This window comes from Pagrus pagrus, assembly GCF_965226575.1.
Source record: "Pagrus pagrus genome assembly, chromosome: 13".
Taxonomy (NCBI): domain Eukaryota; kingdom Metazoa; phylum Chordata; class Actinopteri; order Spariformes; family Sparidae; genus Pagrus; species Pagrus pagrus.
The window spans coordinates 27,628,930-27,649,939 of record NC_140197.1 but is presented as its reverse complement, the minus strand read 5'-3'; the positions used below and the strand labels follow the sequence as shown (position 1 = coordinate 27,649,939).

Genomic DNA, 21,010 nt, shown 5'->3' with positions numbered 1-21,010 from the left:
CATTCATGCTGTGAATTACTGGTTTAATACTAATAGTTTAATAATATAAGCTCATATAAGATTTTATTTTAGGTATGAAAATAAACAGATGAAAATAAAGCAGTTTGTAAAAAGTACCCAGAAGTCACACTTGATTAAAGTGTTAAAATATTACTTTGGTGAAACTAAGTGAAAGTCACTCACATCAACAGGACTTAAATATAATGATATTAAATGTACTTAAGTATCAAAAATACAAGTAAACGTAAATTAAACATACATGTATGTAAGTCTTAGTACCTCCAAATTCTACTTAAGTACAGTACTTATGTAAATATACTTAGAAACATCCCATCCCTGTGGACCAGACAATAAAAACTGACAAAATTTCAGAGAAATCATTACAGCTTAAAGATAAAGCATAATAGCAAAAAATATGAATTAAAGACAACTAGGTTTATATATGTATGTTTATGTTACTAAGTTCCATAAGAGTGCTGAATGGCATCAGTCTAATAACTGGTGGCAGGTTGTCAAACAGTCAGTAAGAGGGGTCATTAGTGCTTTATGATGATGGAGGTTTTACATTCTGATTCACTTCTGTTTTCATACCAGACAGACAGACAACAAATTCAGCAGGTTGGGACAAACACTTTGCATCACCACAAGATGTTTTATTGTTGGTTAAGCAGTGAACTGAAAGTATCCACAATAATCAGTCATTCCTGTGCAACAACATTTTTGAAGGTGCATTAGTGTGTTAGAAGGTACATCACATCAACAGCTCGGCTATTATGATGTAGATAAAGTAAACAGTTCTGCTATCACTGGAATTCACTGAAATCACAGCACGGCAATATAATTCAGTCAGCTGGCGGTCAAAAGTGGCCGATGAAAACAGATTTAAACTAAAAACAGGTGTGCAGCATCGCAAAAAACTCAGTTTTGGACCAACTAAAAACTTCTTCTTACTGTCAAGCGTGCCTGGTGAAGAATACTTATAATATCCTCTTCCAATTGCAGGAAATGTTTAAATAAAAACCAAGAAGGTGCGGAGCTGAGTTATTTTGGTCTAGTTTATGTTTAGTTGTAGGCAACCTACACACAATGTAGTTACTACAAACTGGTTTAGGTGGAGCAGGCAGGGCAGAACTAGCTTATTATGTCGTTATTTTAGTCTCTTCAACAGCTAGCCAAACTGTATTTGGTCCAACTAGCATCAGTCAATATATACATAATACTTTGCATGAGTTTAAGACTGTGGAGCTTTTCTACGAATGTATGTGACTTCAGTTATTTCAGCAGGTCCTTCATGATCCTTATTGAAGAGCCTCTGTAGCTGCCACCAAAGTGGTTCCAGTGATTCAGATAGTGAAAAAGTTGGTAGAGCTGGTTTCTCTTTGCAAAGCCGGGCGCTTTGGGAATCTTTTCATGGTAGGAGGAGTAAAAAGAGCTGCTGAAGCCACCGAACATCCCTGCAATACCCAGCTCGTACTCTGAATGGCCAAAGAAAGAGGCTGGGTCGAAGATGACTGGGCCTTCTGCACACTCTGCTACGTTTCCTCCCCATAAGTCTCCGTGGAGGAGAGCTGGGACGACCTCCACATCTGTGAAAAACTGAGGGATCTTGAGCTGTAAATGACAGACACAAAGGTTGCACAGCCAGACAATCATACAGATGTGTGTCACATTTTGTTTCTGATGGGGACGAAGGGAGGGTGCACCTGTAGCTTGGCCCACAGCTCTCTGGCCTCCCTGTCTCCGTGAGATTTCTCCACCATGTTGAGCTGGTGCTGCAGCCTCTGCTGGGAGTAAAATGCCACCCAGTCATCCTGCCACTGATTGTCCTGAGAAGATAAATAAAGAAAACGAGAACAACAGCGATATCTTGCAGGATTACTATAACATTGCAAAGACACATGCTACAAATGTACTACATTTTATGGATTATTTTTTTCTTTTTACCTGTGGTAGATATCCACAGCATGTAGTTACACTGAAGCCAAATTTTTCAACAACAGGCACCTCAGACTGCCCGGCTCCTTTTCCTGCGTTCAGTCCAATAAGTTAGTAAATCTCAACTAACCAGATATTATTGAGATGTAACTGCTATTCAGTGTAGTATCGGAAGATGTTTTGTTATTACCGACTGTCTGCTGCTCTTTATTCAACTTCTCCATTTGTCTCTTGTTGTGCAGATGCAGATCTGCCAGCTGCTCTCCAAGGTGCTTCGAGTACCTAAACATTAGAAAAATCATTAAAAAACAAAGAATCAATTATGTTTTTGCTGCCTTCTATTCTAACCTGCATACAGTGGTACTGATGCTGATAACTTGTACGAGACAGCTCTTACTTGCTGAGACCTCTCATGTCCAGATGCTCCATCACAAACACACATCCTCCTCTGTCCAGCTCTATCACCTTCACAGGTTTGGGGACTTTCACAGTTTCTGTCTTTAAAATGGCTTCCAAGCTGGCCATCTCCCCATCAAACATCAATTTGGCCTGAATAAAGCCAACACAACAAAGGATTAGAGTTTGCAGTAGCACAGAGCCACACTAGTTTGCATGCACAAAGTTCACAGTGGCTGTTTGGCTGCAGCAGCTTGATCAAATCCTGTACAATGACTTGACTATTAGCACGTCATAACAATATGTGTTCTTATATAAGATATTTGCATACAATAATATACACAATAATGATAATTAAATACCTCGCTCTTGTGGTTTATCTTCACAAACACTCTCCCACTGTCAGTGTCATAACTTTGTCCCTCGCTGATGCATCCACCTCCCGAGTGACCAGTTGGCTTCAGCATCGCTGTCCCCAACTCTTTCTTCAGCTTGGCTTCCATGTTTATATCCCAAAAACTAGTTCTGGCACAGTTACATGGACGATAACAAGAACAACGCAGTCAATGCAACTGCAGTGTCAGGAGTACAGGGGGGCGTTTCTGACCGTTTCCGTGGTCTGAACCAATGAGGACTCTCGCTCGGGGGATGGCGAGCTTGTTTTCTTCCGGTATATGCATCCGAGTGGAGTGGCAACCAATCAGAATCAAGACTCAAATGATTGATGTCTACTTCGTCCTATCACAGCGATGGAACGCAGTCACGTGAGCGTCACCATGGTGCCAAGTGACTCCACTTTAGCTAGCTTACATGCTACGACTGGCTTCGCAATGCTGCTGCTGCTGCTGCAAACCCGAAATGAGCAGCAATGACGTTTGTTTGCTTCTTGGAGCGACCGGCGTCGGAAAAACGTTGCTGCTGAAACGTCTACAAAATATCCTTTTCATGCACAGCGGGATAATTTAAACTAGAACTTGAAAAAAGTAACGTTACACTGCTGTAAACTGACAGCTAGCTGGCTAATTTAGCCCAATAACGTGTACTAAGCTGGTGGTAACCGTTAGTTTAGGTAATACATATGTAGCCTTGGCAAAATGTATTGATTATCAAAATGAACGGGACGAAAAGTAACTTTTATTCAGAGTAAGTTACTCTGTACTGTCATTTTTACTCAAGTATTTGAGTACAATGCAGTAACAGTAACGTTAAAGTTACTTCCACCTGAGTAAGGTACACCTCTGATATATATATATATTGCCTAGCTTAGTTAGTGTTACATATGGCCTTTCACAACCGATATTGGTCGATATGTTCACGTAATTTTGCAGCAGTTTGAGTACAAATGCAATTGCAAAACAATATTTGTTGACGTGTGAGGTAGCTAATTGACATACTAAAATAAGTCAAGTAAAAGAAACTTAAATGCTATTTCACATTATGTTTTAAATTAATTTTAAATGACGTACTTTTTTCAGGCACTGTATCAACAGTTTAATCAGTGGTTACCATAGTGGGGACCCTCAGGGGTCCCAGAGAGGGCTCCAGTGGGGTCCCCAACAAAATGGGGACTAGTTAACTTTACAATAATTCCATTCAATAACAGACTGTGTGAGTATTTTGTTCATGGGTTGCATACACTTTCTGTAATGAAACATCTAAATTACCAGATGGGGATTCCTGGGGCAAAATCTTATCAAATGTGTGTCTTGAAACTCACATTTAGCCTTTGAAACGGATAAATGCTTCAGCACTGGTTCATGTGGATATTTTCCCTAATAGATTTCATTTACAGCTCAATTTGCATGGGTCAGGTGAACTGGGGCCACCTCCTTCTACTCTTCCTACAGTGAGTAATCTTGAAAGGTGATAAGTTTGCAGACTCATTTCCGTTGAGACAGAAGTGTAATCTATGTAACGCCTCCGATCTCTTTAAACCTCCACAGGTAGGAACCAACCTGACAGACCTGACGTTGAAGAGGAGGAAGAAGTTGACATTAAGAGAGCTGGGAGGCTGCATGGGCCCTATATGGCCGAAATACTTCAAAGACTGCTCTTCTGTCATTGTATGTTCTTTGTGTGCATACAGCACGTATTTAACATTTGACTGAGATAAATAAATTGGAATTATTTGACTGAATGTTTCTTTCTGTGTTGTTTCACAGTTTATGGTGGACTCAGCCAACATTGCTCAGGTGTCTTCCTCCTGTATCCAGCTGCTGTCAGTACTCTCTGCTGAGCCTCTGCACAGCGTCTCCGTGCTTATTCTCTTCAACAAGAGGTGACACTCTTTAACGTGCATATTAAACCCTTCATGAGTCGGTATCAGCAGGTTGAACACAAAATGTATTCACGTCATTGTGCATTTTCTAATTTTAGCTTTTCTTGTCGCTCTTCTCCAGGGACATGCCTTGCACTATGAGTCTTATAGAGATAAAGTCGCTGTTCAGAATGGATGACATCATTGCATCTGCGACTCAGCCAATCACAACGCTGGAACTCAGCGCCCACTCTGGAGAGGGACTTCAGGAGGTGCTGAGCTGGCTGGAGTCCATCACAGTCAAGTGAACTATCTATACTTCTTTATGAAGTGTTGCTGCTCTCATAGGACTTCAAATGATGACTTGAAGCCTTGAGACAACAGATGTCAGTATCCTCCGTGTGTGAAGACTGTTTATACAACATAAAGAGGATTTGATGACGTGTTTACTGTTGGACTCGCTGAGAAAACGGCAAAACGTGCCAAGATAAAAATGTCAATGCTGTGTCTTTGGTATCGTATAAATACGGTGACTGTTCATAAGGGCGACTGGGAAAAGAGATATATGTATCATGGCAGGGTTAAATCAACACTACAATATGTATTACCTGCAGTTAACAATTATTTTATCCTGTTCATTTTTACTCTTTCAGACGGATTATTCTGAAATAAAATAAGCTCTTGCACTTCAGTTTTACTAACCAGTTAACTGTAAGAAGTAGATGTAGTAGTTGATAAGTGTTGTCATAATGCTGGAATTTCTAACTTCGACATAATACCTTGAAAGAATATCAATTCTCGATACCAGGGAGAAAAATTGACACATCTGAGAGCATAAAAGTTTTGATTTTTATTAAAAGATAAGTTAATTTTCTTCTGGAAGAGGTCGGGCGATGTGGGCACCACAGCGGAGGAGAGCGAAGAAACGTAGCTGCTACTGAAAAAAAATGAGTATTGACATCGTTTAAACTATTCAGAATCGATATGGTTCAATATTTTGAGATTTTTGACAACACTGGCTGATAAAGAGAGCCACTTAAATATGGAGGTTTCCTGCTTTATATGATATTAAACTGAATGTCTTTGGGTTGCAGAATGACAAAAAAGACATTTTAAGATATTACCTTGGACTTTGAGATACATTTTCACTATTTTCTGACATTTTATAGATTGAAATGATTAACTGATTAATGTAGAAAATAATCTGCAGATTAATTGCTAATTAGTTGCAGCCATGGTAGGAAGAGATTGGCCTGTCACAGTGATTAATAGAAGTGATGCTGCATAGTAATAACTAATTATTACCAGAAGGGGGCATAAAGTGCACAACAAACCGTGTAACTGTAACTGGGTGTGTGCCTGAGTTGTGATGATTTCATATTAAATGTATTTGGAAAGGAGGAAATACAGAAGAACAAACCCAAGTGAAGAATGAAGCAGTGTTGTAATTATTATACCCTTATATTTGATGAGAGTCAGTGGTTCACAAGCAATGAATAAAACTCATGAGTCATACATGTTCTAATGTTGCTTTGCTTATAGTAAATCCAGAAGCACTTACTGTACAGTCATCCCAAACTATGATTTCATTCAGTTAACCCCAGGAATTAATTTCACTACAGTAAAATCATGTGTACAGCGATGTTGGTCATCAGGTCCGGTCCAACAGAAACCCCACAACCATGTTGATGCAGCAACTTTTTCCAGAACTTGACAGGCCTCCAGCTCCTCATAAGAAATCCATATTTTCTGGAGCCAGAGTTTATGACAGCAGCAGAGCTCACTGAGCCAATCGGACAAAACAGCTGAGTGAGCAGGAGACTTGTTGACTACTTGAAAAGCTGTAATACGTTTTGCCTGGTAATTATAGAGAAGAAGTGACAAAAATATTATCAAACTGTGCTTTTGTGTGCGTTTGTATGAGCTGAAGTCACGTTGCAATAAGCTGTGGCCTTGGAGAAGTTTAACATGACAGTAATAGTTGCTGATATAAAGGTGTTACTGCTTTCGTGGCGAGAGGAGCAGGAGAGATAGTCGAAGTGAAGAGCAGAACCAGCTTGCATCAATCTAAGGGTTACTGTATTATACCACAATATAAAAACAACTAAGAATAGGGTTTCATACAGGTCCTTTGGGCTGCAGTCCAGTCTGCGGTTAGAGTTATATTTCAAGAGCCATAACCTAAAGGCATTCTCCTTTATTCTAAGATATTTTCTCCAGTTTCTGTTGGTCCTCATAAGAAAGGGTTCTGACTGCTCTGTGCAGCCTGCGATCCGTCAGCGCTGACAGAAGAGAAGGGCAACAAGGGCTCGGGGAGGTTCCCTGGCAGGTCCAGCCCGGGCTGGGTGGGGTGAGTGAGCGATGAAGGGAGGCTGGCAGGCTGGTGGCTCATAGGCAGGGGCAAGGAGGCACTGTATGGAAGAGACGTGGCGTGGGAGGCCGAAGAGGTGGCGCCTAGTTGGTTCAGAGTTAGTTTGGGCGTCTCGGTTTGGAATGGATTGGTGGCTGAAGGAGCACTCAGGACTGAACAGAAAGACACAGAAAAACAATTAGGCTTGCTATAGCGGGATATTTAAAACAGAGCTGAGCACCTAATAAATTAATAGGCAGCTAATATATCAATAACTGTGAACATTTAGTCCCCACTGGTGCTTTCAAGAATGCCAAAACAGAGATTTAAAGGCTGGCTGACCAGCAAAACGGGCTGCAGTGCCATAAGTATACTGCTGTACAGTCATTTAACATTTTCCTGGTCTTTCCATGTAAAAGGAAAAAGGTTGTTGCATGAAGAGCCATAAAATACAGTTAATACCTGATAGAAAGGGGTTGGTGGTCTTGGCTTGAGGATTCACTGGGATCAGGGTGTCCAGGTTTACCAGCGAAGCCGCTGTGGGGTCCAGGAAGGTCTCAGGTGTCCTGCATTTACGGGGGCTGGGGGCAGCCAGGCTTTCTCCGAGACGTGACAGGTCAAACATCTCAGGGCTGCCCTCCGCTCGCCCATTTAAATTCACCTGACCTCCATCCATGGCCTCGTCAAACAGATCCCCATCTAACAGTGGGAAAACAGCAAACTCTGACGTTTCAAGTGTGTGGGACTCACAGAACTACAGTGAGGACAGTGAAAACAATGTGTTGTTTACCTGAGGGGCTTCCAGCTCGAGGAGAAGGTGCCTTGGGTGCTGTTCTTTCTGATGGGACTGAGAACGGATCAACTCCCGAGGCGGCTGTAAACACGCCAGAACACAATTTAATTTAATATTTTAATACAGTTTTTGGGGCCTGGACATGCTGTCTGCTCGACCTATCACTGTAACTCAAATGCTTTTTAATTCTCAATTTCACCAACGTTACTAATTGCCTTGAATTAATTATGGTCTTCTTTATGAACACTTTGATATACATGCATATAGGGTTGCAGTGGTATATCATTTTCAAGGTATACAATGGTTTGATTGATGACTGCTATCATACGGTGTACATTTCCTTATCTAAGGTATTGAATTCTACCAAAAAAAAAAAGATATTAAAAGTTTATATCAAGTTACATGTCTGACAGGACATAAAACATTTTTTTAAACTATAATCAAGTGCTTATTCAACCAGTTAGTGAAAGAAAGAAAGAAAGAAAGAAAGAAAGAAAGAACAAAGAAATTAACTACCTTCGGCTGAGCTATACGAGTGCATGTATGCACACAGACTCACCTGTGTTGGCAGGGAAGGCCCATTCTCGGCCTGTGGCGTTGAGGCTTGAGATGTTGTTCTGTGGACCATCCCAGGGGTCCGATGGGGGCTCCCATGGTGGAGGGGGGCTGTTCGAAGTCGGCGGTGCCATCCAGGCAGGATCTGCTCCCGAAGCGGTGCTGCCTTCTTTAGTAACAGAGAGTTAATTTAGAGAAAGAGGCTGTAAGTTTATCGCAGCATGATGCTTTTATGACTGGAATTTTCTACAACACTCCTGCTTTGGTCATGCTAAGCTAACTCAAGGCTCACCCAGGGAGTCCCAGGGGTCTGTGCCCCCCAGGCGAGCAGCTGCCTGTGGGGCATTATTCCATCGGGGGTCACTAGGAGGCTGATCTGAGGGCACCGCGAAAACATCTACCAGGTCCATGAAGGCGGTCTGACCACATAAACGGGCAAAAATCTGTGTCAGTTCAATAATCCTACATTCATCATTATCAGAAGGCTTTATGGATGATTTTTGTTCAGTCATGTTCTCAAAGCATGTAAACAACAATGTACGGTTATATTTCATCACCCCCCCATTGAGATATTCCATACCCCAATATTTCATACCCCGCCTTTAGTCTCCATCTCACGTTTGCTCTCCTCCAGAGCTTTCTGGAGCATCGACTCGTCTCCTTGGCGGCTGAGCTGCTCCTGTTAACGGATACAGACACATGGACGCCTTTTGGGCATGACAGCTTCCGGCAAATTTCACATATTGTCACATCATTCAATATTTATGACTCAGCGACCGCACACAAGCACAAAAGCCTGCTTGTGTTTTTTTTTTCTTTCCTAGGCCAACATAGATCTGAGCAATGGATACGAACCAGAAAATTCTCTGGTCAAAGAGAGGAGAGAGCAGAGCATCACTGCGGTCTCTAACAGAGCACCTCTATTGTGCTACAGTGTTAATGGTGCCATGACATAGAAAAAGACAAAGAGACAGAGCGAGACAGGAAGAGAGAGGTGGGGTAAAAAGGTTGCCAGAGATAATGCAACAAGGTGATAGGAATGATGCCTCGTTTCCACACAGTTTTGTTTGGTGTCTGTTAATTACAGGCGTACGGCCTTGGTATTTAAATGCAAGGAAGTTAATTTCTTAATGGATCGATAGAAACATGATCGCTGGCATGCCACAGAAGCTGTTTTTCTTTTTTTAAATTCACACGAAGAAGAAACAGGTAGTGTCTCTGGGCTAGTTAGGCAGAGCAGACAGTCCAGGTGTCCACAGGGTATACCATGTTAAATGGCCGTCTGGTGTTAATGGGTTGTGTCTGTTTTTTTCTTGCAGTTGGTTTGGAAAACAAGCAGCCAGCGACGGAGATGCTGTAGTTCCCCAGGTAAACACACCAACCTATTCAGCTGTTCCAACTGCAGTGTCTCTGGGCTAGTTAGGCAGAGCAGACAGGCCAGGTGTCCACAGGGCATACCAGTGGCTGCCAGCCATGTAGACACCCAGCCTGCCAGCTCTGTCTAGCCCAGAGACACTGAGTGAAGAATGGCTCAGGAGGTTGGGGAGCAGCGGCAGACCAGGCAAGAGGCCATAGAGGTCATTGTGTTTACCAGGGAAACAACAACTCTTAAGCCGCCATTTCAGAACGGCAACAAAAACAGACATGATGAGTGAACAGTTTGATTCGAGCGTAGATAATGCAACCAAAAAGGCATCAGAGGTGGAGTAGGGCCGATCTTGCAAGGAAAGCAGCGGGATCAATAATAACGCAGAGCAAAAGTTACAAAATGTGCCTACCTGTTGGTGCTCCTCCTTGCTTAGGCTCAAGGCCAACTGCAGCTGGCTTTCTTCATCCAATTCCACTGCAGGAGGTGCAGGTTGGGCTGGCTGTGATGGTGTTGACAGGGGAGGAAAATGCGGTCAGTATTTGGTCAACAGAGGTGGAAATAGTGTTTGGACATCGTCACAGTACAGTGCATGCAACTCTACAGGTTCCCCCAGGCAGAGTGAAGGGGTCACACTCTTCCCTGACACAACACCAGAAGAGGTCCGAGTGTGACATCTCATTCTGCAGGACTAAGAGGAGAGATCTGGTTGTTAGTGGAACAGAAGGATGAAGCCTCGTTGGATTAGTCACTGGAGAAAGTTGCATGTCCTTTTGCCGTTCAGGGGTGAGGAGAGTGAGTAGTACAGTGCATGCAGCTGTTTCCAGACTGAGCCGTGAGGTTGGTTTCAGTGAAGAGAGGTGTTATAGGGCGAAGGAATGCAAAGGAAGGCTCATCCCTGGTCCCAGCATACTTGTACCTTCATGGCCTCCTCCTTGCTGAGAGTCATAGCGATCTGGAGCTGGGTCTGTTCATCAATGTCCACTGTAGGAGGTGGCTAGGGTCAAGCAGGAAGGATTAGGAGGTAAAAGCACGCTTGATTTGTGAAATATAACGATTTAAGATGATTTAGGAGAGAGGACATCTAATATTTGGATCTCAGGTTGATCATTAACATCACAGCTGATGGGTTTCATTACACAAGTGGAACTGCTGTGCATTAATATATTCCCACAGTAGCTGACAGGAGTCACAGAGGGCAACAGCTGCCCTTGCCATGGAGACTGGGGGCGGGCTGTGCGATGCTCAGGAGCGGATCAATGTGCACATCCTGTCTGGCTTCTCACTCTTTCACTCGCTCGTCAGTGAGAAAGCTCCTCGTTGACACTGATTGGTCAAAGTGCCATTACTGACCACATCACAGACAGAGTTGATGCTATCGCTTTCAGCTAAAGGTTCTGGGAAATGGTGGCCCAGTAGAGACGGACAGTGGGAGTGCTTCACCACCATCCAGTGTGTGGGAGCCGTTAAATGTTTTACGACAGCGTTACAAACATAACATGTCAGCAGCAGCGCCGCTAAGAAGCCTCTTTCTGTCAGGAGTATGTGCTGTAAGATGAGAGGCTTGTGTGTGCTCAGTGTGTGCATGTGTGTGTGTGTGTGTTATCTCAATGAGACGTACCTTTTCACTTTCCTCTCGGCTCATAGCCAAGGCCAGCTGCAGCTGCAGCTCCTCTTCTCCACTGGTTGTGGGCCGAGCTTGCTCCAGGTCTGGAGCGACTCGAGGAGAGGAAGAGGAGGCTACAGGGAAGGAAGAAGAAAGGGGGATTGGGTGTTAAAACAGAACCATTAACAGATGGGAATAAGATGGAAAACAAAGAAAGAAACACTGATATTTAAGGTCAGAAACAAGCTGGCACTGTTTGTGCATGTAAATTTTTTTCCATGGCCCGTTGTTTCGGGCCTTTGCTGGCATCGCTTGCCACGGTCTGCCTAATTCTGCCTGCAGTGAGAACAATGGTGCGCCTGTGTGGAGAGTTAGGGTGGTGGAGGGGTAGAGGAATGGACGGGCTGGAGAGGGGCCCACCTTATTACCCCGAATCGTCTGGGTGGGTTCCAGGACTCAGGTCCAGGTTTGAGGGAGGGGGATGGGGATGGGAGGGAGCTGGCGGTCTACCAGTCTGGGTGCCAGGCTGTCGGTCACGGGGCTAAAAGAGGGCAGCAGGCCACACGTTGGCGATGTCAGGTCTCAGAAACCGATCATTTCCACTGTGCTGCCTCTCAATATGCCCCGCCTGAGCTGGAATGTTTGCCGGCAATTAGCTGCTGCCAACCTCCTGACCCCCACCCACGCCTTCTCCAAAACACACCAACCATGTGCCGGTGTCCTGAAATCTCAGAGAGACCACCAAGATCTCCTCCAGACATGTTGGAAGAATGTAAAACACTCTTTGGTCTGATTTTGTTAAATTATCTTGCCAATCTATGCCAATGGATGATATAAACGGAAATAAAACAACCAAATAAACAAACGAAAACAATCGTATGGCTCCATCCTAAGTGATTTATTTAGATTATTATTATTAAACTCTTGACACACAGTCAAGCTCAGGACCAACTTCAGATAGGATGTGCGCTATCGCTTTAACTGAACAGCCACAGTAAGGCGTCTTCTGCTTAAAAAGTCGGTTAAATAACGTCTTTTCAAATCAATTTGGGATCTCAGGGGTTTTCAAAAGACAGACAAGCTGTATGGAGGGTTAGGGTTGGGGTTAGGCATCAAGTGTCCACATCATACTTGTGTAAGTTGAATATTGGACTGGGACTTGTCTTCCAAACTTGTGTTGGACTCTGCTTTGTAGGAACAAAGACAAAACACATTTTTGACTGGAGGGGGACTTTAAAAACCACCCTGGGCAGACGGAGACAGTCTGCTGTTGTGCAGTGTTGCAAAAACAAATGCATTTACTGCAGTTAACCACATATTTCAAGTATTTTAAAGCTGCAGCACACTTCTTTTGTCATCTAGGGTTTTCTCCATAACCACCAAGTGATTTTAATTACTTGCTGATATTCAGAGTGTGAAATTGTTATCCAGCATCAGCGCCTCGGGCTGCAGCTTTAAACTTTAATAATCTGCGGTGTTATCGGATGTATATCTCTTGCCTGCGTATTACAAACCATGCTCCCACTGTAGCATCTCTTTCTGCCACGTTTCCACTGGCACACGCTCCGGCCCAGAGAAGTATGCAAGGGAAGAGAATCAAGTGGAAAATTTATTGGAGAAAAACGGCCTTTTGTGGACAGAGTGGTAGTAAAACAGTCAGATACCACCTGAGGGCTTGTCTCTGTTAACGCCATGATAAACAGACCTCAGACATCAAAGTATAGCAGAGTGGCTGGAGCCTTGAAGAAGCCACAGCGCTGCTACTGACTAATACCTTTAAATAAACACCACACGGACCACATAAATACCAAAGTATATGGTACACAGCAGCTGTAGTTGCACCACATACATCTACTTGATGCTTTGAGCTGACATCACAGTTCCTAACCCCTCCACACTCACAGAGGGATCACTGGGGTATTATATCATCTGGCCACCAAACCAACATCTCTGCGGGAGCGTAACACATCGTACCACCACAAGTAAACATGGCAACCAGCTGTGGTTTCACGTTAGATTGAGACAAGCGCAAACAGGGCCTCCTCTCTTTTGTAAATCCAGTTTAGCTGACGTGACTGTCAACAGCAGAATGAAAGGAATGCAGATGTCCGACCGTCAGCGGAGAGCAAAACTGAAACACTTTCTACTGAAACAGCAGAGGACCAAAAAGGCCCGAGCGATTTATTGATTCTTACAAGGGTTTTTAAATGTTGGAAATGTGCTTTTGGTGTTAAAATAGCTTCAGCTTCAATGATAAATCACAGATAAGAAGTGACTGATGTCTTGAAATCTTGAGCAGAGTGTAGAGACATTTAACGGAAAGCCTCTTTTTCTCTTTTCTGTCATCAAATGGAAAATCTGAGGTTGATGGATAAACTGACAAGTTAAGGAATGTGGTTATTCTGTTACTTAAAGATCACATCTCAATTGAACTCATGACAAAAAGTGACCTCGTGACCTGTCAGGTGTACATTCCTGACAGATGACATGTCACATGGCAAGTAAAATATTCAGGTGTCATTCAGGTGAGCATTGTTGTAAAAAGTACCCAGAAGTCATACTTAGAGATTATCATGTTGAGATATCACTCTGGTAAAAGTGAAAGTCACAAATACAATCAATGTTTTTTTTTATCCAATTGCAGATGAAATTGAATTTATCAATCTAACTATAAAGCAAGAATGTCTGTCTGTCTGTCTGCGGCTCGCATATCTGCAGAACTGTTTATCTGATCTACTTCACACTTGGCAGGTTTGTTGCTGAGGACCAGAGGAAGTGCAGTGTTGAATTTGATGCAATTTAGACACATGACCCGTTCTCATGGGGACGGAGAGGTAAACAAAATTAAGAGATTCGCCTGCTGAAACTGTCTGGAAAGTACTGATGCACCGCACTCGTCACATAAATGTATCGGTCAAAAACTAAAATATTTGTCTCCAAAATGCAGTAGAGTGGAAGTGTCAAGTAAAAAAGTAGTTCTTGAGTTAATGTATTTAATTACGTTGTGTACTCTGAGGAACGTGCTACTCACAGAAATGGGAAGAGGGTGAGCCTCTGCAGACACCGTACTCATCTACGTTGCCTCGGCTGGGCTGGCTGCTGCGACGACCCGGGTATGGAGGAGGCATGGATCCAGAGCCTAAGCCGCTGGTGACCCCCGCCATGCGCGTCTTGGTCTTCAGAGCCTGGCTCCTCTCCTTCTTCAGCTTCTCCTCATCCCTCAGCAGAGCCACCAGGTGCTTGGCCTTCTCCCGGACGTTCACGCCCTGGTCGCGCCCGTCTCGGTCTATGTATTGGAAGTCTCTCAGTGTCTGGACGCTGTAAATGTTCTCCCGGCACTCCTGGGCCACGCGCTCAGAGCCCGTTTTGATCAGGTAGTCCATCAGGGTCAGAGCTTTATAAACATGTCGCCAGTTTTTACCGTGGTCGTTGAGCCGCTTCCAGATCATCCCCATGACCTCGGTGAAGGCCACTACGTTGAAGGTCAGGTCTGCGATTTCTGACATGAGCGAGCTGGGAGGACCCCAGGGGTCGTTGGAGGTGGCCTCTCGGACCTTGATCTCGGCCTCCGTGTAGTTGTTGACCATGTTTTTCATCTGCCGGCGGAGCGATGACGTCTGCATGATGGCAGTTGTGTTTCACAGGTGGCGCAAAAGGCTAAAGTCTAACAGCAGGCCAGCCCACTGCGTCGCCTCAGGCAAGGTGGATGGTTAGAGGTCAGTTCAGCTGGCAACTTCAGTGACGTCCAGAAGTTTGTTCCTGCTGGGAAGGAAAGCACAAATTAGATGGAAAGAAAGATCATTTAGAGTTCATTTTTATCAATTCTTACGTTAAATATTAATGAAGAGAACTTTTCCCACGATAATTCAATACTAACAGCATCAAATGCATTAACTCAAGCTCTGTCCTTGAGTAGTTTTGAAGACATTGAGGACTTCTGCAGCTTTCTGCTTCTACTCTACCACCATTAAGAGGTTAACCCAGTCGTCAGCATAAGATGTTGGCAACACGTTTCTGGAAACCACGGATACATACCACATCGACATTTGTACAATCCACGTTACATCACGTGTATATGAGCCGACTTTCGTGTCAGGAGGTTGACACTGCCAAGCCGGTGACCACTGTTTGAGACTGCGTTTCCACATTTGTAAGTGTGATTCGTCTGCATAGTTCTCGAAGACGTCAGGACATTTCCAGCCGTATTTCTGCCAACAAAACTGTGTGTATTTAACAAGACGTCATGACATTTTTAGCCATGTTTGTGGCAACAAAACTGGATATTTTTGACAAGATGTCGGGACATTTCCAACCACATTTCCACCAACAAAACTGCCTTTTTTGGTAACAAGACGTCGTGACATTTCCAGCCATGTTTGTGGTGATGAAACCAGATATTTCTGACAAGACACCGGGACATTTTCCAGCCATTTTTTAGGCACCAAACTGGATATTTTCGATGAGACATGATCTTTTCTTAACTCTTACCAAGTGGTTCTTTTGCCTCAACCTAACCAGACAATAAGCACAGTGTTGTCAAAACAAAAAAATGAAAATTGAGCCTCAAAAAAACTTTAACATGGACTTGCTGTGGTTTGCAGAAACACACAGTACATTCCCAACATTTATACTTGCAATAGGGTTGTAAAGGGATATTGTTCTTTTTATTCCACTACGTTTATTTCAAGACTTAAAACTTGTGACATTTCAGTTTTGGAATAAACTCACAGGCTACCCTGCAGAATATAAAGTAAGGAACAAGCCCCACTTTTACTTTTATTAATCCATCAGTGATTACAGGATGCAGGGCCTACTTCTTCCACCACTGCAGCTCCCACATTTTTCCTTGGTGAATTGTGTTCGGATGAAACAAGCAACAACTCGGCACCTCTCGATGCCCCGCATCGTGATGTGAAACACAACACCTGGGCTCAGTTTTCCCTGAGACAACTTGAAGAGATCCTTCTTAAGTAAACAATGAGCAGCTTTATAACTATACTTCCTAAATTCAGTTTGGTATTAATAATTTAATAGCAAATGTAACCTCCAGACCCAGGCAGTACAATCTGTGTTTTACCTCGCGGAGTTATCAGACAGCAGGGAGGGGCTCCACCTCTCCTGTTTTTCTGACCTGATTACATCACCGCAGCAGCAGCGGGCCTTCAAAGCATTCGAAGACCCACAAAACAGCCAAACTCCGGCACCGACACACACACACCGCAGTCCAGCTGAATCACTAATAGCTTGCTGTTACATTTCACTTTTAATATTCAAGACAGTTTCATCGTACAGTATCTAGGCTATCACTTTGTCCTGAACGTTAGTCTGTGTGTCCTCACTGTCAGAGCAGTGACTCAGTGATAACTTTACAGTCTGCCTGTTACCTATTTAACTAAGAACTGAGATGCATAAGCACGAACGATCAAGAGTCAAGTGCTGTCACGAGTAAGCAAATCCAAAATATTAAAAAAGAGGCTTGAGATGAGAGCTTTCAAAGGGTTGGTATGTCTACAGCTTCATAATTGATGAAAAATTCACATTGCGATTTGTTTAATATTTCAGTTTTTTGACAGGAACATTTTAGTTTAAACCTGGGTTCCCACACCTTCTTAAACATCAGCTTCAAGACCTTTCCAGGCCCAGTTCCCCCTAATTCAAGGACCCAGCAACACATAGTTTGAGACACAGATCGTTAGTTACTGTCGCAACACTGAGATCTTTTATAATGAGAACGAGCAGAGTTTAAAGTTCGCTTATTGTTAGCTTTACCAATGTCTTGGGTTGGTGGACTACGGTGGCCTACTCTTTCCCCTCATGAAATATTGTGTTTTATCTGAAAAGTTGTTGTGTTTTGACCCTAAGGGCCACCGTACCAACCCAGCTCTCCAGTACTAGACAACCTGGGAATGAGACTCGACAAAAAAATATTATTTTTAATGATATTCTTGGACAAACCATAGAAACTCAATTACAAATTGGCAAGTTAACTTGTATTATTATCACAATATCAGTGTTTCATTTTTAAATATCACGGTTATCGTCAATGTTTTTTTTTGCAACACCGGGCGCTGACATTCTCGGCTCTTGCCTCGGGGGAATTATCACCACTAGGGGGCCCGGACAGAAGAGGAGAGCGCTGCCTACTTTAAGCAATGTTAAATGTACTGGTTCACATACATATTAAACATTAAAATACAAAAACCTATAATAATATCCGGTCTAGAACTTGATTTGAATGTTTATAGATTCATTTCTTTTTAAATATACACAACGTTAGCTATACTTTTCTTAAAAGACTTACCATAACTGGATTAACTAAAATATACACCTACTAATAAAGTAATTATAGGGGGGCTCCCAAATCTGACCATCTCACACTATGAATAAAAGGTGACGCCACTAACTTGGCCTGCGATGTCATAATGTCATATATGAGAAGCTTCCTGTGCTGTAAATAGATTGTTAAGTGGTGGTAAGAGACAAAATGTTTGTGGGTCAGGTGACCACAACATTCATTCCCATAAAACCTGTTCCTTCCTGCTCCTCCTGTGGAGGAAAAGTAGTGGAGATGGTTTTCAATGACAGATTACAGATCATATAGTTATAATCCAATTACTCCATTACTGCTGCACTCACACTCATAAAGAAAATTAATTGATATTGTGAGAAACAAATCAGTCTCACAGTCAGACTGAGTGTGGGGAGGCAGCAGCACCATGACACACACACACACACACACACACTTTCTGTCAGATTTCTCACACAGCTTGAATAAAACTCATGACCTTGACATGTTGAGCCGAAGTCCTTTTCATTCACTCATATTTCCTCAATTCATCTGATTATCTGGTGTAAAGTGTCCTCCCTCCTCTTATCTATGTAGGAAGCAAAGTCTAAGCTGCTCCCAGATCAGGCCTAATGAAGGCTACACACTGATTTCCCAGGTGTGTTTTTATTATGCCCTCACAGATGTGTGGAGAAACACACAACAGCTGGATGAAACAACGTCCCACTTCCAACTTAACTGGCCCTTTTTTTGTTTCGTCCCGGCGCAGGACGAGCAGGGGCCATTACCATACACGTTGCGTCAAACGGGACGGTCGGGGAGGTGAAGTGAGAGACCGTGACTCAGCTATGTTTCCTCGACTTTAACCAGGAAAAAGTTGGAAAACCTCGACAGATTAAAGCTCCAAAACGCTGGATCCCGAAACGATCCGCCGCGTCCGCCTCCCCTCTCTTACCGTCATGTCATAGCGCGTCAGCGGGGTCCCAACTCCGGGAGGCTTCGGGTGGAGGAAGAAACGCCTCCGCCTCTCGACATATCCCGCACGGCTCTCCGAGAGAAAAAGAGTCCGGAAAAAGATGTTTGAAGCTCGGCAGGAAGCATCCAGCGCGGAGCCGTGTGCGCGCACAGCGAGTCCCAAACTGAAAGCGCAGCGCTGGGATCGGTTATGAAACTTTACTGGTGTGTGTGCAGATCACAAATCCTCTGGGCTTGCAGATGGCACAGGCCCCCCTAAAAAGACTCACACACACACTCACACACACACACACTCACACTCACACACAGTAAAAATGGATGGAGAGGGAGGGAGGGCTGCTCGGTGCATGCAGAGTCAGACTTTATTAACCCTTTAACTGCTGCTGCTGCTGCTGGAGAGCAGCTGTGAAGCAGGTGAGACTGAACCATCACATTATACTTGTACAGGTATAAAAGACCAATTCATTAATAAATTATTCACATGGAGAGTTGAAATTATGAGGAAAATAATTCAAATATGAAATAAAAAGTCAAAGTTATTAGATAAAAAGCCAAACGTATGAGAAAAAGTCATAGTTATAGGACAGAAAGTTGAACTTTTGAAGCCAAAAATGTTGTGATAAAAGGTATAATTGTGAGTAAAAAGTCAAAATTATGGGACAGAAAGTCAAAATTATGAGTTAATAGACAAAATTATGGGATATAAAGTACAAATTTTAGGATAGAAAGTCAATATTATGAAATAAAAAGTCAGAATTATGAGTTAAAAAACTTTTTATTTCATAATTTGACTTTTTTGTCTCATAATTATAACTTACCACAGTCATTTTTTTCTCGAGCTTAGTTCTCATCTCTTTTTTGGTTAACTGGCAGAAATGGGCTCAAAATAATATCACAATATTTTTAGGCTATATCTCAATACACTATATATATTTAGATTTATAGTTTAACAACATCTGAAGTTGCAAACAATTGCTTAATTTCATTGTTAACAGTGAAATAACTGAACTAAAGCTTAATGAACTATAAATTTACTGTTTATTAATGATGGTTGTCATAAAGTTTTATTAGAGACACTACACACAGCCTACAGGCAGAGATATAAAGAGATATTGCAGTGAGAAAGGTAAAAATAAGGCACGTACGAACGTAAAGTGATCCTTTCTATTTCCCATAGAGCCGCGCTGTAACACTTCCTGGCAGCGTGAGTGACTGTGTTCTCCCTCAGGGATTCAACAACGAGCTGCACTTCCTCTTCAGCAGCTTCATCACTGCATCTCTGCTCCTTACTTATTTATCAGCACTAATGGGCTGTTGTCTGAATCACATCCTTATGCATTATCTACAAGGCCCCCCCCAAAAAATCTCCTCTGGTTCTGTATTTATGTTGGCTCGGATTCAATCAATTGTTCAGCTACAGGTCTTGTGTCTGAACGGGCAGAGGGGATCGTGTCATGACACAGGGTTGAAAAATGATTAGCTAACTGAAAGGAGACGCCGGAGAAAGCTGTGGGTCTTGCGGCTGGTTGACTGAGCAGGATATACAGGAAATACCAGCTCCACCTTGAAACAACAAAGGCACGACTCCTGCAGGAGACGATAAAGGGGAAAAAGTGTGCAGAAATCGCACAAGTACAACATGCACAGTGGAGCTATTTCACAGAGCTTTTTCTCTTCCAGTCAACTTGTTGCAACTCCCTGTTTAATGTCATGTCAGACTTGATATATATCTATATATATAAATATATATGTGCCTCCTGCTGGCCGGGCCCTCCTCCTCCTCCTCCTCTCTGTCTTTATTTCTCCTGAAAACAGATGCCTGAACATTCTTTGTTTCCCAACAAAGGCCTGATGAGGTCAGTGTAGGGGGGACATGAGGGCGGCCGAGGGGGAGGAGACGGAGAGAGAGAGGGAGAGGCTGATAAATAACACCACAGCAGTGACGTCACAACACTGTGTGTGTGTGTGTGGGTGTGTGTGTGTCACATTTAAAGTCAATGTAAAACAAGTTGAACGTGTGTGAGATCACTGATCACGTTTCTGTCCGCTTGTTTTTTTAAAAACTTCACGGTCAAACTTCATGTGTGTCTCTCTCTCTGCTGCCCTCTAGTGGATGTGTGAGGAATCTCTGTGATGTAAAGTTATCCATTATCAAGGCTGGAGGTCCAGAAAAGCCCACAAAAGCCCACTTATCAGTTGCTACTACATATTTTGATTCACCACAATCTTGTTCCAAGCGCAGCGCTTAAAGTATTAACGAGTCCTCCATCTTCGTCTCGTCAGTATCTAGTTATATAGTAGTCAAGACCTTAATTATTACGTTTATGTAGTGTTGTAGTGTTTAATCAATTTCCTTCAGTTTGTCAGTGTATGCGGTAATTAACACATAGAAAATGTTACATTTATGGGAAGAGAACGACACCTTACAATTAAGGTTTGACATTTTTCCTAATGTCTTGTTTTCTCTGACTAAGTTTATTATCATAAAACT

The 21,010-nt window shown here is 43.0% G+C and overlaps 3 protein-coding genes across 6 annotated transcripts; 1 reads left to right on the top strand and 2 right to left on the bottom strand.

The window, feature by feature from the left end:
• Positions 1–638: 638 nt before the first annotated feature.
• fn3krp (fructosamine 3 kinase related protein) lies at positions 639–2,948 on the bottom strand. Its single transcript, XM_084370595.1, has 6 exons — positions 2,694–2,948; positions 2,333–2,484; positions 2,126–2,217; positions 1,945–2,027; positions 1,704–1,826; positions 639–1,611 (listed from the first exon to the last, which is right to left on the bottom strand). The coding sequence occupies exons 1-6, from the start codon at positions 2,832–2,834 to the stop codon at positions 1,273–1,275; spliced, it is 930 nt and encodes a 309-aa protein (XP_084226721.1). The 5' UTR covers positions 2,835–2,948; the 3' UTR covers positions 639–1,272.
• A 179-nt stretch (positions 2,949–3,127) lies between these two features.
• Positions 3,128–5,033, top strand: arl16 (ADP-ribosylation factor-like 16). The gene is made up of 5 exons (XM_084371389.1): positions 3,128–3,267; positions 4,124–4,177; positions 4,275–4,394; positions 4,494–4,609; positions 4,731–5,033. Exons 1-5 carry the CDS (start codon positions 3,142–3,144, stop codon positions 4,894–4,896), a joined length of 582 nt encoding a protein of 193 aa, XP_084227515.1. The 5' UTR covers positions 3,128–3,141; the 3' UTR covers positions 4,897–5,033.
• A 392-nt stretch (positions 5,034–5,425) lies between these two features.
• Positions 5,426–18,776, bottom strand: epn3a (epsin 3a). 4 transcript variants are annotated; one of them, XM_084371385.1, is made up of 11 exons: positions 18,500–18,776; positions 14,290–15,020; positions 11,274–11,392; positions 10,572–10,649; positions 10,065–10,154; positions 8,882–8,965; positions 8,579–8,705; positions 8,291–8,455; positions 7,729–7,812; positions 7,401–7,637; positions 5,426–7,111 (listed from the first exon to the last, which is right to left on the bottom strand). In XM_084371385.1, exons 2-11 carry the CDS (start codon positions 14,879–14,881, stop codon positions 6,822–6,824), a joined length of 1,866 nt encoding a protein of 621 aa, XP_084227511.1. In that variant the 5' UTR covers positions 14,882–15,020; positions 18,500–18,776; the 3' UTR covers positions 5,426–6,821. The 4 variants fall into 4 exon arrangements, with proteins under 4 accessions (XP_084227511.1, XP_084227513.1, XP_084227512.1 ...); XM_084371387.1 differs by having other exon boundaries at positions 8,291–8,452; XM_084371386.1 differs by having other exon boundaries at positions 14,290–15,017.
• Positions 18,777–21,010: the final 2,234 nt, after the last annotated feature.